The following is a 15,451-nucleotide window of genomic DNA, read 5'->3' as shown; positions in this document are numbered from 1 at the left end:
ACTTAACAATCACAGTGAGGTACAGTGGAAATATGAATATAGGCCAAGATATACAACCTTGATAGAACTATTTAGGGTACAGTCCCTTTAGGTATTACGTTCTGGTCAAAGTTGGGAAAACATCTATGATCTCAAGCAATATTTGACATGGTTGCAGAATAAGGCTCCTGAGGCCAATTCAAGGCCTTCTGGGAACTGTAGTTGTCTTTGGTTAAGAACTACTCCAATAGGGTTTTCTGGGAATTGTAGTCTTTTCTGTACTCTAATCCAAACCTAGTGGTTTTTAGCTTTCCTGAGGACACAAACCCTTTCTTCAGACCAAAGTCCCCAAACATAGGCTCCTGCTTACAATTTCAGTGGGCACAATGATCACACCTACAGGCCATCGCTGGCCCCAGCAACGAACTCATATACAGAAGCAGGTCACGTGCCATCACTGCCATTACAGTCACAGAGCACTTAGGCTTGAGGTATCTGCAAGGTGTTAAGGCTTCAGAACTGGGAGTCACTGGCCAGAGGAACTCACTCGTCACACTACTCTTCCCCATTGAGCCTCCTTTAGGCATGGGACATGCGTGAGTCGTGACCTATGTCTGGGTAATGACCACAATAACAGGCTGTCCAGGGTGGGACAGTCATTTACATGAAGTTGTGAGTCACAGTACAAAGAAAAAGGTGCTTTTTAAAAAATTTATTTTGTGGAAAACAAAAGCAAAAAAAAAAACAAAAACAAAAAACAAAAGCAAAAACCCCACAAACCCCTAAAACCCCAAACTCCAGAAAAAATCCTAAAAAATATGTTTTTTTAAAAAAAATACTGTATAACTCTCCTCTCCCTCCCCCTAAACAGCCCTTCTGGTGTCCTTTCACCTAAATGCCCTACCCCCACCCCCATTTCCTGTTCTTGCTATTATTGTATCCCACTTCCCATTACCTACCCAGGATGCTCACCCCCATGATCTCTTACCTGCCACCTTGTTCTCCCTAGAATTTTGGTGAGCCTTGTACCCATAGCCCCATTCCCCTGACATGCAAGACCTGCCCTCCCTTCCTTTCTGGGATTCAATAATCCTTCCCACTACCAGTCCCTCTCCCAAGCATCTATTCTAAGCTGGAGCATGTAAAAAATTCCTGCCAAATACCCTCCCAATTCCCACCCACCCAACACTACCTCAAGAAATGTCAGCCCTCTCCCTGGGCAGGCTTACCTAGGAATAAAACATTTTCCAGTTGTTTTGCCTCATTTTGTAGGACCCTTTCCCTCCCTCCACATATCCATGCATCTCTAAGAGAGTATGCTCTCTCTGGGATCCTATATTCCCTTGGCCTTCTCAAAGAACCCTCTCCCTCTCCATCCTTCTCTTATGAAGAGGAAGGATCTTCTTCCCATGAAATCTTGGGCTCCTCAGGATGTGTGTGTCTGCTTAAGCTCCCCACCATATCTGTCGTCTCCGATCCCCAAACCCCTATTCTCCTGGGCCAAGGAACCCCTTTCTCACCCAGCCCAAGAGCCCAGGCCTGCCGGGCTAGTGCTAGCGGATGAGGACGTTGATCTCGGCCACACTGGCCTCCAGCACATTCTCGGCAGTGGTCTTGCCATGCTGCTCTTTGAGGTGCCGCCTAATGGCAGGCTTGTGAGCAAAGCGCACATCGCAGTAGGAGCAGCGATAGGGCCTCGCTCCTGAGTGCAGGTTGAGGTGGTCGTGCAGTGTGGACTTCTGTGTGAAGCACTTGCCGCAGATGCCACAAGAGTGAGACTTGACGCCCCGGTGCACGTTCATGTGGCGGTTGAGGTTGCTGCTGTGGTTGAACTGCTTGCCGCAGCGTGGACACATGAAGATGAAGTGCTGTGCCCGCATGTGGAAGACCAGCTTCTCCACGCCCTGAAACATCTCTGGGCACTTGGTGCACTTGATGTTCTTTAGAGAGTTACCACTGGAGAAACCCCCAGGCAGGGGACCCCGGCTGCCCCCTGCTCCCAGGCTGCCCCCCGCCCCCCGGGCAGCCATGGCCACTGCTGCTGCCTCCACCAGGCCTGAGGTGGCCCCCACGCTGGCCCGGCCTCCAGGGATCAACAGCAGGCCCTCCCCTTCTGCATCCTCGGACAGGCTGTAGCAAGCTTTCACTACACCCTGCGGTGGGGCTACAGTGCTGGGGGGCAGGCTGCTCTGGGCCAGCTCCCCCAGGTGGCTGCCCACGGAGCTTCCGATACCCAGGCTTCCTCCCAGACCTCCAGGAGGTTTGAGCCGGTGTGCCACCTCCAGGGCAGACTCCACCTTGACGATGCAGATATCAGACACATCCTCATCCTCGTCCTCGTCCTCCTCTTCAGCCTTTAGCTCCAGGTCCTCATCCAACGGGAACTCCAACTTCACAGGCCGCAGGAGCGGAGGGGGTAGAGGGGGTGGGGGTGGGGGCTTAGGGGCTGGCTTTGGGGTCCTGGCAGGAGGGAGTAGGGATTTGGTGGCACTGACACTGCTCACAAGGCTGGTATCACTGACCCCATCCTCTTTGAGGCCTATTTTTGGTTCGATGAACTGGCTGAGGGCATTCCGGCATTTCTCCACCACGTGCTCCATTTGCAGGTAGGAGGCTGCGGTCAGGTAGTTGACGATGTCTCTGACGGCAAATTCCAGGGCACCCGTGTAACAGGAGAGGAGCAGGTCGGCTACTATGCGTGCACTGTGCATCAGTGAGACCTGCAGCTCAGAGCTGGGGTTCAGCAGGAACTGGTCCCGCAGGAAAGGGGAGCAGGCAGCCAGGATGACCTTGTGGCCACGGAACTTGAGGCTGTCGGCCACAATGGTCACGTCGCAGAACCGCTCCTCTGCTCGGAGCTGGTTCATGTTCCTCAGTGTAGCGGCCTCGTGGCCAGGCAGCTGGAAGCGCAGGACTTCCACCCCAGACGCCATTGTGGCAGGGGGTGGGCAACCCTGGTTGGGAAGGAAACCGGTCAGAGACAAAGGTCTCTGGCTCTCCTAAGCCAATGCTTCAGGCCCCTCTCCTCCATTCTTGCCCGGCCCCCCAGCATCACATCTCCCAGTCTTCAGGTCTTGTTCTCAGTTTCCCCAGCACCGGGAGCGGGGCGGGAGAAGGCACTGTCCCTCCAAGGGGAGGGAGGCGTGGTTCCCGGGGGCGGGGCTCTGGCGTCTGTACCCCCAGCCCAACCGCCCGCAACGATGGGGCGAGCCCGTGTGCCCGCGAAAGCAGGAGGAGTAAAGGCCTGGGGCTCTAGGCTCTGGGGTGCCCAGGTTGCATATCTTCTCACCCCGCCCCCTTTACTCGCTGCCTCCTTCCTCCGCCCCCCCCACCCCTTGCACGTTTGCACACGCCTTTCACGTCCTTCCCCCGCCGCCTGCACGCATGGTGCACGCCCCCCCAAGCCCCAAGCCCCTAAGTGCACGCGCCTCTCACCTGGCCCTGGTCCGCGTTCTGCTTTTTTGCCCCCTACTTCCCCCACCCCCCCGGGGCCGCGGGCGCCCCCACACTCGGGCAGGGCCTGGGCAGCGCGCAGGCGCGGGGGTGACCGGGGCGCGCGCGCGCGCGGGTCTAGCTCCGCGTGGGCGTCAAGGCTGCGGGGCGGGGGCGGCTCGTGTGGTGTGTTCTAGGCTCCGCGCGCGGCGGCGGCCTCGGCAAGAACTGTGGGAGGAGGAAGAGGGGAGGGAATTAAAGGAGCAGGAGTCCCCCCTTTCCGACCCCCCCTTTCTTCACCAGCTCCCCCACACGGTTAAAGGGCCAGATGGCCTGGCCTCCCCTTTGGCCAATATTATTTGTCCGCCAGAGCGGAAATACGTTCCACCCACCCTTCATTCTAGCTTCCCCTCCTCTGTGCCTCCCGGCTCAGCGGCCGGTCTGCGCGTGCGTGCGAAGTGCCTAGCAGAGGCTCCCCAACCCCTGATCGCTCCCTTCTCCGGGCAGCCTGCCGTGCCGCTAACCTCGTGTTCTCTAGTGCGGGTCCCAGCCCGTAACGCTCCTCGGGGCCTGATCTCCCCGCTGGCAGAGCAGCTGCCTGTTCCCTGGGTGGTGCTGCTCCTAGCGGGCCCAGGTTACAGTCACGGCCCTTCCCAAGGCCCTAGGCCATCCCGCTGCTCTCTGAGCTGTTGGTCGATGCTGCCCACTCATGCATCGCCTCTTGAATATATTACCAGTTCCTCCAGCAACACTTTCAGGTTTTGCCAACTGTTTTGAAGCTAACCACCCCCAGCCCTCCAGGCCACACAATCCAGAGCCCTCAATTTTCTCCATCTCGTGTGTAAAATCTCGTCCATCCTCTCCTCTCCATTTTTCCCTCTTATCTCCGTTCTCATCTCCTTTTTTAGAGAGATATTTATTTGTTTTTAGACAGGGGAAGGATGGGAGAAAGAGGGAGTGAAACGTGTGGTTGCTTCTCACATGACCCACACTGGGGACCTAGCCCGAAAATCAGGCGTGTGCCCTGACTGGGAATAGAACTGGTGACCTTTGTTTTGCAGGCTGGCGCTCAATCCTCTGAGCCACACCAGGCAGGGCTGACCTCAATTTCTTGTGAAGGCAAATGCCCTTCAGGCCTCTACTTGAACTGTCGATGACCTTGCATTTTCATTTCACCCCTACAATACAAGTAGCCCTAGTAGTAGTACTTCTAATTATGCAATTATTTATGTTATTAAGATTCTGCTGTCTTGCCCTGGCTGTTGTGGCTCGGTGGACTGAGTGCTGGTCTACAAACCAAAAGGTCTTCTGTTCAATTCCTAGTCAGGGCACATGCCTGGGTCGCCAGCCATGTCCCCAGCTGGGGGCATGGGAGATGCAGCCAAGTGCTTATGTCATACATCGATGTTCCTCCCCCTCTCTTTCTCCTTCCCTTCCCCTCTCTCTGAAAATAAATAAAATCTCTAAAAAATTGTACTATCTTTTATCTTCCCAACTGCAACCATCCCTCCACCAAATTAACAAGGTCGGAGCTTCATGGTCCTAAATAAAACCTCTTTCAGCTCTTCACCTCTGTCGTCTTTTTCTCTGACACTCCCAAATTATGGTAAGCTGCACTCACCACAGCTTCAGTATCAGCATTTCTTGGTGCCTTGGAGACTGACCCTCCCCACTAACCTCTCATACTCAGGCTTCCCCACCCATCCAAGCCTAGGTGAGGAAGCCCATTTCCTGCCAGTTGGATTTACTATATCTTCCAGGATACTACAGCATTTTTTCCTTTTTTAAATTTTATTTATTGATTTGAGAGAGAGGAAGGGGAAGGGAGAGAGAGAGAGCTAGCGGCATCAGTTTGTTGTTGTTCCACTTATTTATGGTTCGTTGGAATTGAACCCATGCCATTAGTGTATCAGGATAATGCTCTAACCAACCGAGCTGCCGGGGCTGCGGCGTTCTCCTTACACATCAATTCTGATGGAACTGCTTGTTATATAATGTGTCACAATCTGGTTTCCCCAGGTAAACACTGTGATTGCAGGAATCATGAATATTGTGAGTTATGTTTTACAAGTAAAAGTCATGCAATAAATGATTGACTATAGAAGTCATTCCTCTTTAGGGCAGCCAGCATCCACCCATAAAAAGTTTGTTCCTGACTTAACTGGAATTCCTGAACTGTGGGGATGCCGTTTGGGAGTGGGGTCAGTGTTTAGGTGGTGCCTTGATTCTTTGCCATTATCTTTTAAATTCTGTGACTGTTATGCCTCCACCCAATTTTCTCTATTCTAAAAAGCCCTCTTTGTAGAAATCTTTGTAGTGAGGCCCTGTGGATTGGAGGAAGAATTTTGGCTTTTGTGTCAGACACATAGGCTCCAAGTCACATTCCACTGCTCAGTAAAAGAGGGCCTTTGGGCAAGTATTTAATTCTTTGAATCTTTATCTTTGAATTGAAGACCTTGATTCCTTAAAGGGCTAACATGAGGTTTAAGTAAGCATGGCTTACAGGAGGTGCTGAATTGTTGATAGCTCTCTTCCCATTTGCCTAACTGGGAGACTATGAAATTTTCAAAAGAACTTTAACTAAAAATTCTATTTCTCTATCTCCTCCCTTCTTTTTATCAATGTCAAACTTCTCAAAAGAATAGTTCACACTCCAGTGAGAACAGACATACAAAAAGCTGTCAAGGTAAGAATTTAAGTTTGTAAAGTTTTGTATCCTATTCCTTCCTGCCACTTCTCTTTCCTGGGAGTGTGAACGGGACAGGGGCCTAATCTCAGTTTAGCATTTAAGACAAGGGTCCTTGGTGGCTGGTGGAGGGGAGAGTCTTCAAGTGTTCAGTCCACCTAGTTATAGTTTTACATGGAAACAGTAGTGCACCAGGCCGTTTTTTTCTGCACAGGCTGGTGGGGAGATGTGGTAGGACTTTTCCTACATGCCCCATGCAGGGGTAACCAGATCCTTGGCCCTTTGTCCCCAACTTTTGCCAGTGTGAGATAAGGGGCCCTCCCGGCCTTGGTTGGCAGTACCAAATACCCTAGTGTGTTGTCAAATTCACAGATAAATTCAGGATTCTTAGTGGGTGTGAGAAATAAAATCTGATTAGGGACGTAAGGAATGACTAGGAGACAGAAGTTCTAGGTTCTAGTCCATTTTTAAAGTCCTGGAGGCACCAGAGGTTTCAGTATCCTATTCAGTGAAATGGAGGATTGTCTTTTCCAGCCCAGTGAGTCTATAAAAGCTCATTCTGAAAGGGTAGCTCATTGTGTGCATGTCTTGGAGAAGTGGTTGAGGATCAGCTGGCTCATGGCTCAGAGCACCACTCCTGGTTATTGATGGACAGAAGCAGTGGCCGAGAAAATCCTGAACAGTAGGAAAGGATAGCCATTTCTCTGAGGAAGTCAAAGTATTTTTGGCAGTGGGTTTGATAGGAGACTGAATAGTTAGAAAATTTTAGTTTAAGGTGAATAGTTATAAGCCTAGTAAGTAATGCATATGTTAAAGCTTTTGTTCAGAACCTACAGATAAGGCCCATCCTGGCACCTGGGAGAAACAGCCAACCTCGTGGGGTGCTAGAGAATGCTGCCTTTTTCTTTCACCTAGTTCTCCTTGAATTTCAAAACCCCTCATCATACCTTGTTTATTCCCTGTTATAAAAGGCTGGCTTGGGCCCTGGCTGGTGTGGCTCAGTGGATTGAGCGTGGGCCTGCGAACCAGACAATTGCGGTTCGATACCTGGTCAGGGCACATGCCTGGGTTGTGGGCCAGTTTTCGGTAGGGGACCCACGAGAGGCAACCATACACTGATATTTCTCTCCCTCTTTCCTTCCCTTCCCCTCTAGAGATAAGTAAATAAAATATTTTTTAAAAGGCTGGCTTGGAAAGAAAATGTAAGACTTTTTTTTAGGGTGCAAACCTGCCATATTCTCAGACTGCCCTCCATCTGAATAAAGTGCCCATAAAGATTCAATCCCTGCCTTTGCTTATTGGGTTCCATACATGACAGGCAGCACAAATGCCGGTGTCTTTTCCGGTTTTAGGTTTACTCTTGCTTAGCTCAGAGTATATTGTGCTTAGCTCAGAATGGAGTAACTGTATGCCTTGAACAACCAATATCGAAGGAGGAGGGCAGTTAGCCCTGACTTTTTAATCTATAGACTGATAAACCTTGACTATATCACAACAAAACCTCCAATTTCTTTCTCCTCTGACTCACACTCAGCTCTGCACTCACTGGAGTAACCCTGGTGAAAATTGCAACCTGTTCAGGCGATGCTGGCAGAGGCTCACAGCTTGAGAAATCATATGAAAACAAAAGGCCCACACCACTCCCAACTGAAATCAGAAAAGACCGGCATTCATGCTGCCTGTCATATACCGAACCCAATAAACAGAGATAGGGTACTTTATTCAGATGGCCTGCAATCTGAGAAGATGGTGGATTCATACCTTAATGAACTGTCTTAAATTCCACTTGAAAATGGCCCGTCCTGGCTGGAGTGGCTTAGTGGATTGAATGCTGGCCTGTGAACCAAAGGTTCACCAGTTTGGTTCCCAATTGGGGCACATGTCTGGGTTGTGGGCCAGGTCACCAGTGGGGGCGCCTGAGAGGCAACCACACATTGGCGTTTCTCTCCTCTTTCTCCTTCCCTTCCCTTCTCTCTAAAAATAAATAAATAAACTCTTTTTTAAAAATGGCGCATTTTATAAGGATAATAAAGTGTAGGTAGGTCAGGGGTTTGGAATTCGGGAAGAAGTTAATTGGATTTAAAAAATTGCAGTATTCTGGACTTCCGGCAAGATGGAGGCATAGGTGGAAACACTGTGCCTTCTCCCGCAACCAAGTTTGAATACAACAAAGGTTTAGAGAAACAAAGACACAACCAAAGGACAGAAAATTGAATTATACGGAAGTCCGACTACGTCTAACCGTTCAACGGGACAGTAAGAGGGGGTGGAGCCAGCAGCGAGCAGGGTCGGGCAGGACAGGGCCCCCGACCCAGGCGCGCAGGCAGATGGGAACAAGTTGGGGTGCGGGGCAGACCGCGGGCGCATATTCGCGCACAGTGAGACAGGCCACGCAGGCCCCAGGGGGCGAGGGCTGACGGCGGTGGCACACTCGCGTGCAGTGGGACGAAATGCAGGAGCCCGGTGACGGCAGCAACTGCGGCACCGGTGAGGGCTGTGGCGGCAGGCGGCGGACAGGACGCCATAGTCCCTCTTTGACCCCGCCCCCACATACAGCGTCACAACCCAGCGACTTAGTTGCCCTGCAATAGCAGTGAGAGCCATTGTCCCTCTTTGACCCCACCCCCACATACAACGTCACAACCCAGCGACTTAGTTGCCCTGTTCTAGTGAACACTTTAGGGCTCTGATCCTGCTATGGAACAGGCACGAACAACCCGAAAGATTGCGCAAGAAGAACTCAAAGTCCCAGAGCCAATAACTCTAAGCGACCGAGAAATTGCCAGCCTCTCAGAAGCACAATTCAAGACACTATTTATCAGGATGCTCACAGAACTGGTAGATTATAGTCACAAATTAGAGGAACAAAGTCACAAATTAGAGGAACATATGAAGGCTAAACTAATTGAAATGAAGGGAGATGCACAGGAAACCAATAGTGATGGAAAGGAAACTGGGACTCAAATCAATGGAATGGACCAGAAGGAAGAACAAAACATCCCACCAGAAAGGAATGAAGAAATGAGAATTCAAAAAAATGAGGAGAGGCTTAGGAACCTCCAGGACATCTTTAAACGTTCCAACATCCGGATTATAGGGGTACCAGAAGGGGGAAAGAAACAGCCACGAGTGGAAAACGTATTTGAACAAATAATAAAGGAGAACTTCCCCAGTCTGGCAAAGGAAATAGACTTCCAGGAAATCCAGGAAGCTCAGAGAGTGCCAAAGAAGTTGGACCCAAGAAGGAACACACCAAGGCACATCATAATTACATTAGCCAAGACTAAAATGAAGGAGAGAATCCTAGAAGCAGCAAGGGATAAGGGGACAGTCACCTACAAAGGAGTACCCATCAGACTGTCAGCGGATTTCTCAAAAGAGACCTTCCAGGCAAGAAGGGGCTGGAAAGAAGTATTCCAAGTCATGAAATCCAAAGACCTACAGCCAAGATTGCTTTATCCAGCAAAACTTTCATTTAGAATGGAAGGACAGATAAAGTGCTTCTCAGATAAGGTCAAGTTCAAGGAGTTCATCATGACCAAGCCCTTATTATATGAAATGCTAAAGGGACTTATATAAGAAAGAAATGATGAAAAATATGAACAGTGAAAGGACAGCAAACACACAGTTATTAACAACCACACCTAAAACAAAAGCAAACCAAGAGCACAGCTAGATCAGGAGTGGAACCATAGAAATGAAGAACACATGGAGGGTTAGAAACGGGGGTGGGAGGGGGAGAAGGGGGGAGAAGGCACAGAAAATAGCATAGATGGTAGGTAGAAAATAGATAGGGGGAGGGCGAGAATAGTGGGGGAAATATAGAATCTAAAGAACTTGAGACACGTGGTTATAAACTAAGGCGGGGAGAATGGTGGGGGAGGGAGGGTGCGGGTGGAGGGGAATGAAGGGGGGGAATAGAACAACTGTAATGGTATAATCAATAAAATATATTTTAAAAATAAATAAAAAATTGCAGTATTCTCACCCTGGGCCGTGGTCATCTCACTGGAGGACAATGGCTCAGAAACCATCTCGAATTGCTTGCTCTTCTGAGGCACAAAGGTAGAACTGCTTATCGTCACTTGGAGTCAGGGTAGGCCATACCTTCAGTTCCTGGAACAATAGCTTTTTACATGCAGTGATTACTAAGCTTATTAGCTATTACTTAAACTAAAATTTTCCAACTCTTGAGGCTCCTATCACAAGCATTTGTAAAACCACCTTTCTCAAAATCCCATCCATCTCTGGCAAAGGTTTCCAGTCCCTGACTATTCCTCCTTGCTGGTACCTCCTCCTTCCTCTGACACATTCTCCCCAGCTCTTTGGAACCCCCTCACAGCTTCAGCCTCCTGACATACTCTTTCCTCCTTCCTGCTCCTCTAAGTCTTCACACCCTCCCCACCCTGCTCAGTACTAGGTCTGGGTTTGTGGCGGTGAATTCTCCTAGCTCCTTGTCAGTCCCAGGAACAGGGTTCTTCTACTTGACGCCAAATGCCTTTTCTTACCATCCAGGAAGTCCTGCTCTGCTACTCTCACCTTCTCCTTGTTGCCACGAGCAACTGACTCCCAGGCCTGGGTACCTGGGAAATTGGCTTAGGCAGTCTTCCCCAGGCCTGCCAGTGTCCATGCAAATGACCTAATCCACACCCCAATTTCCCCTTCTTTCTGGCTCTCTTCCCTCCATCCTCTTTCCTCACTCTCTCCCTCTCACTCTCCCTCCTCTCTTTCTTCCCAGTCCATCCAAGATACCACTCAGGATGCATCACATCAGCTGGTTCTGGGAGCTGCTTTGGGCACCTAGAAGAGCCCCTGTTTTCACCACAGTTTCCTTCCAAACTTGTCCACTTTTCTGAGTCCTCCTACCCTACTCCCAGTACCCCTCTCTTAGCAGATAGCCCTATTTCTTACCTGAGACTCATTAAGTGACCTCCCTCACGCCCATGAACATGTCATTCTTTGCTCATCCTTCTTTTCTTGTCCTTAATTTCAGAGTCTGTTGAAAGCCAATCCTTCCTTTTAACACCCCACTCCTATTCTTGCTCTAGTTCTTGCCTTCCTGGGCTTCATAGTGATTCCCTGTACTAGAACCCAGGTAATTCTTTGCTATGTTAGAAAAAAAAATCCTTCTCCAACCTGCTTCCTCTCCAGCTGATGCTACACCTAACCCCTTTTCTCAGCACAGCCAGCATTCCAAGTGTTCATCCTTTTTCACTGTCTCTACATGCATCCTCTCTGCTAAAAATATTTATTGTGACTATATTATATACATAGAAGGTATGAAATGAATATGTATAGTCAAAGACAAATGAAACAGAACATCTGGGGCCCTAACCACACTTTAAGAAAGAATTCTGGGCACCTTAGACATCCCATGTTCTCCATGCTGAGTGCATCCCTCCACCTCCGCACAGAGTGACCTCTACCCTGAATCTCCTGCTTATCTCATAGTTTCACTATGTCTCATTTCGTAGGTGTTCCTTAATCAGCGCACTGTTCAGCTTTGCTTGTTCATCTTCGTATGGATGGAGTCATACTCTGTTTTTCTGGGTCTGGCTCAACATTACACTCAATATTATGATTTTGTTTACTTGTGTGATTGAAATTCATTCACTTTTCTCTCTTACATGCTTACAACACAATTATGAATCACTTGTTCTGTTGATGGACATTTGTTTTATTTAATAGGTGGTTATCACCACAGTGCTGCTGTGAGCTCTCCTTTGCTCTTCTCTGTGTATGGTGAGTAAGCTTTCCACGGCAGCAGTCTTCAGACTGGGCTATGTGTGTCCCTGTAGTGCCAAATGACTGTCCAAGGAGTAGGTGGACCTGGATAGAGGTGAGAGAACAGCTCCCAGATCTGACATTCCAGTATGATATTGGGAGGCTGATGAACCTGAGAAGGCCTCTGAGAAGGAGGAGCAGGTGCCCCTTCCCCCTACTGTTGCCTGACCCTCCTTGACCAAAGACAGAGGCCCAAGGGGGAGTTCAGGAGGGTCAAAACCCCAGGAAAACAAAGGGACACTTTCAAAATCTGTGTTGGTTGTGAGAAAGTGAGTGATCTAGTGGCATCTTTCTGTGGGTCAGGTGTTTTCTCTTTCTTTCCTTCAACAAAATTGAAGCAGAAGTCATTGAGTATCAGCTGATTTATTTATTTACCTACCCTTTTTGTTATTGGGGCAAAACTCACATTACATAAAAGAAACAATTTTAAAGAGAACAATCCAGTGGCATTTAGCACATTCACAGTGTTGTGCAACCACCACCTATATCAAGTTCCAAAACATTTTCTTTTTAAAATTTTAATTATATGTTATTGATTGTGCTATTACATTTGTTCCCATTTTCCTCCCTTTGTCCCCCTCCACCCAGCATTCCCCACCCCCTCAGGAAATCCCCCCACCATTGTTCATGTCCATGGGTTGTGCATGTAAGTTCTTTGGCTACTCCACCTCCTATTCTGTACTTTACATCCCATGGCTATTCTGTAACTACCTATGTGTACTTCTTAACTTCCTCACCTCTTCACTCCTTCCCCCCCACACCCCTCCCATCTGGCAACCATAAATATGCTTTCTGTATATCCATGATTCTGTCTCTGTTCTTATTAGCTTAGTTTGGTTTTTAGAGTCAGTTGTTGATAGATATATATTTTATTGCCATTTTATTGTTCATAGTTTTGATCTTTTTATTAAATAAGTCCCTTTAACATTTCATATTCATAGGGGACTCAAGAGTTGGAAAATTATAGTTTAAGTAGTAGCTAATAAGCTTAGTAATCAATGCATGTAAAAGCTATTGTTCCAGGAACTGAAGTTATGACCCACGCTGACTCCCGGAGACCATAAGCAGTTCTACCTTTGTGCATCAGGAGACTGCAAGCAATTCAAGATGTTATCTGAGCCATTGTCCTCTAGAGTGAGATGACCACTGCCAGGATATAGCTTAAGACCATCCCTCAGGGTGTGGTCTTTAAGGACTACATCAAGATACATCATAATTAAAACACCAAAGCTTAAAGATAAAGAGAAAATCTTAAAAGCAACAAGAGAAAAACAAAGAGTTAGCTACAAAGGAGTTCCCATAAGACTATTTGCTGATTTCTCAAAAGAAACCTTTCAGGCAAGAAGGGACTGGAAAGAAGTATTCAAAGTTATGAAAGGCAAGGACCTACATCCAAGATTGCTCTATCCAGCAAAGCTATCAGTTAGAGTGGAAAGTCAGATAAAGTGCTTCCCAGATAAGATAAAGCTAAAGGAGTTCATCATCACCAAGCCTTTATTATATGAAATGTTAGAGGGACTTATTTAAGAAAAACAAAAGATCAAAACTATAAACAGCAAAATGACAACAAACTCACAACTATCAACAACTGAATTTAAAAAACAAAACAAACAACTAAAACAGGAACAGAATCACAGAAATGGAGATCATTTGGAGGGTTAACAGTAGGGAGGGGGAAGGAGAGAAAGAGTGGGGTGAAAGTACAGGGATTAAGAAGCATAAATTGTAGGTACAAAATAGGGGGATTTTATTTTTACTTTTTGAAATTATTTTATTATTGTTCAATTAGTTGTCTGCATTTACCCCCTACCACTCCCCCCACCAGCCAAACTCACCTGCTACCACCCCCCTTTGGTTTTGTCCATGTGTCCTTTATCATTGTTCCTGAAAATACTTCCCTGCATCATCCCCTCCCACTTTCCCTCTGGTTACTGTAAGATTGTTCTTCATTTCAATTAAGATTGTTCTTAATATTTTGCTTGCTTTTTTCTTTTGTTGATTAGATTCCAGTTAGACATGGGGATATTAAGAATAGTATAGGTAGCCCTGGCTGGCGTAGCTCAGTGGATTGAGCACAGGCCTGCGAACCAGAGGATCGTGGTTCGATTCCCAGTCAGTGCACATGCCTGGGTTGCAGGCCAGTTCCCTGCAGGCCAACTCCCAGCAGGGGACGCATGAAAGGCAACCATACATTGATGTTTCTCTCCCTCTCTCCTTCCCGTCCAAAGATAAATAAATAAATAAAATCTTAAAAAAAAATAGTATAGGTAATGGAGAAGCCAAAGAACTTATATGCATGACTCACGGACATGAACTAAGGTGGGGAGATTGCTGGAGGGAAAGGGGTTATTGGGTGGAGGGGGACAAAAGGGAAAATGGGACAACTGTAATTGCATAATCAATAAAATATATTTTTTAAAAAAGATTCTCTTTTTAACCTTTGGCATTTTAATTACGATGTGTCTTGAAGTGGGCCTCTTTGATTCCCTTCTGTTTGAGACTCTCTGTGCTTCCTGGACTTGCATGTCTATTTCCCTCACTAAATTAGGGAAGGTTTCTTTTTTTTTTTTTTTTAAAGATTTTATTTATTTATTTATTTTTAGAGGGAAAGGAGAGAGGGAGAGAAACATCAATGTATGGTTGCCTTTTGTGCATCCCCTGCTGGTAGTTAGCCTGCAAGGAACCGGTTTGCAACCCAGGCATGTGCCCTGACTGGGAATCGAACCGCGATCGTCTGGTTCGCAGGCCCACGCTCAATCCACTGAGCTACGCCAGCCAGGGGGGAAGGTTTCTTTTATTGTTTTTTCAAATAGATTTCCAATTTCTTGCTCTTTCTCTTCTATTTCTGGTACCCCTATGATATGACTGTTGGATGCTTGAAGCTGTCCCAGAGACTTCTTACACTAGACTCATTTATTTGGATTCTTTTCTTGTTCTGATTTTTTTCTTCCTTATGTTCCATATGATTGATTTGAGTCTCAGCTTCATCTACTCTACTGTTGTTTCCCTGTAAATTGTTATTTATTTCAATTAGTGTGTCCTTCATTTCTGACTGGATCTTTTTTATGCTCTTGAGGTCCTCACTAAGTTCCTTGAGCATCCTTATAACCAGTGTTTTGAACTCTGCATCTGATAGATTGCTTATCTCCATTTTATTTAGTTCTTTTTCTGGAGTTTGATCTGTTCTTTCATTTAGGCCATGTTTCTTTGTCTCCTCATTTTGGCAGCATCCCTGTTTGGTTCTATGTATCAGGTAGAGCTGCTATGACTCCCTCAGAGAGGGAGCTCCCTCTGTGAGTCCATGTGTGGGTTCTTTAGTAGGTTCTTTAAGGGTTCTTTAGTGGGTTCTTCTGTCTTGGTAGCATGGCCTAATGTAGTAGGTGTCCTGCAGGGTGCAGTGGCACAGCCCCCTCTATCACCCAAGCTGGGTACTCGAGGTGCACCCTTCATGTGGGCTGAGTACATCCTCCTCTTGTAGCTGAGCCTTGATTGCTGTTGGCAGGTCACTGGGAGGGATTTGCCCAGGCTAGTCAGCTGCAAGAACTGGCTGTGACCACTTACCACCAACCT

The 15,451-nt window shown here is 47.6% G+C and overlaps 1 protein-coding gene across 2 annotated transcripts; it reads right to left on the bottom strand.

The window, feature by feature from the left end:
* Positions 1–1,005: 1,005 nt before the first annotated feature.
* ZBTB12 (zinc finger and BTB domain containing 12) lies at positions 1,006–3,819 on the bottom strand. Of its 2 annotated transcripts, XM_037046720.1 has the most exons (3): positions 3,804–3,819; positions 3,415–3,639; positions 1,006–2,933 (listed from the first exon to the last, which is right to left on the bottom strand). In XM_037046720.1, the coding sequence occupies exon 3, from the start codon at positions 2,910–2,912 to the stop codon at positions 1,533–1,535; it is 1,380 nt and encodes a 459-aa protein (XP_036902615.1). In that variant the 5' UTR covers positions 2,913–2,933; positions 3,415–3,639; positions 3,804–3,819; the 3' UTR covers positions 1,006–1,532. The 2 variants fall into 2 exon arrangements, with proteins under 2 accessions (XP_036902615.1, XP_036902616.1); XM_037046721.1 differs by lacking the exon at positions 3,804–3,819 and having other exon boundaries at positions 3,415–3,657.
* Positions 3,820–15,451: the final 11,632 nt, after the last annotated feature.

Source organism: Sturnira hondurensis, unplaced genomic scaffold (genome assembly GCF_014824575.4).
Source record: "Sturnira hondurensis isolate 20B ecotype Veracruz unplaced genomic scaffold, ASM1482457v3 Scaffold0005309, whole genome shotgun sequence".
Taxonomy (NCBI): domain Eukaryota; kingdom Metazoa; phylum Chordata; class Mammalia; order Chiroptera; family Phyllostomidae; genus Sturnira; species Sturnira hondurensis.
Note: the sequence above shows the minus strand (reverse complement) of the source record. Positions and strands in the feature narration are given on the sequence as shown.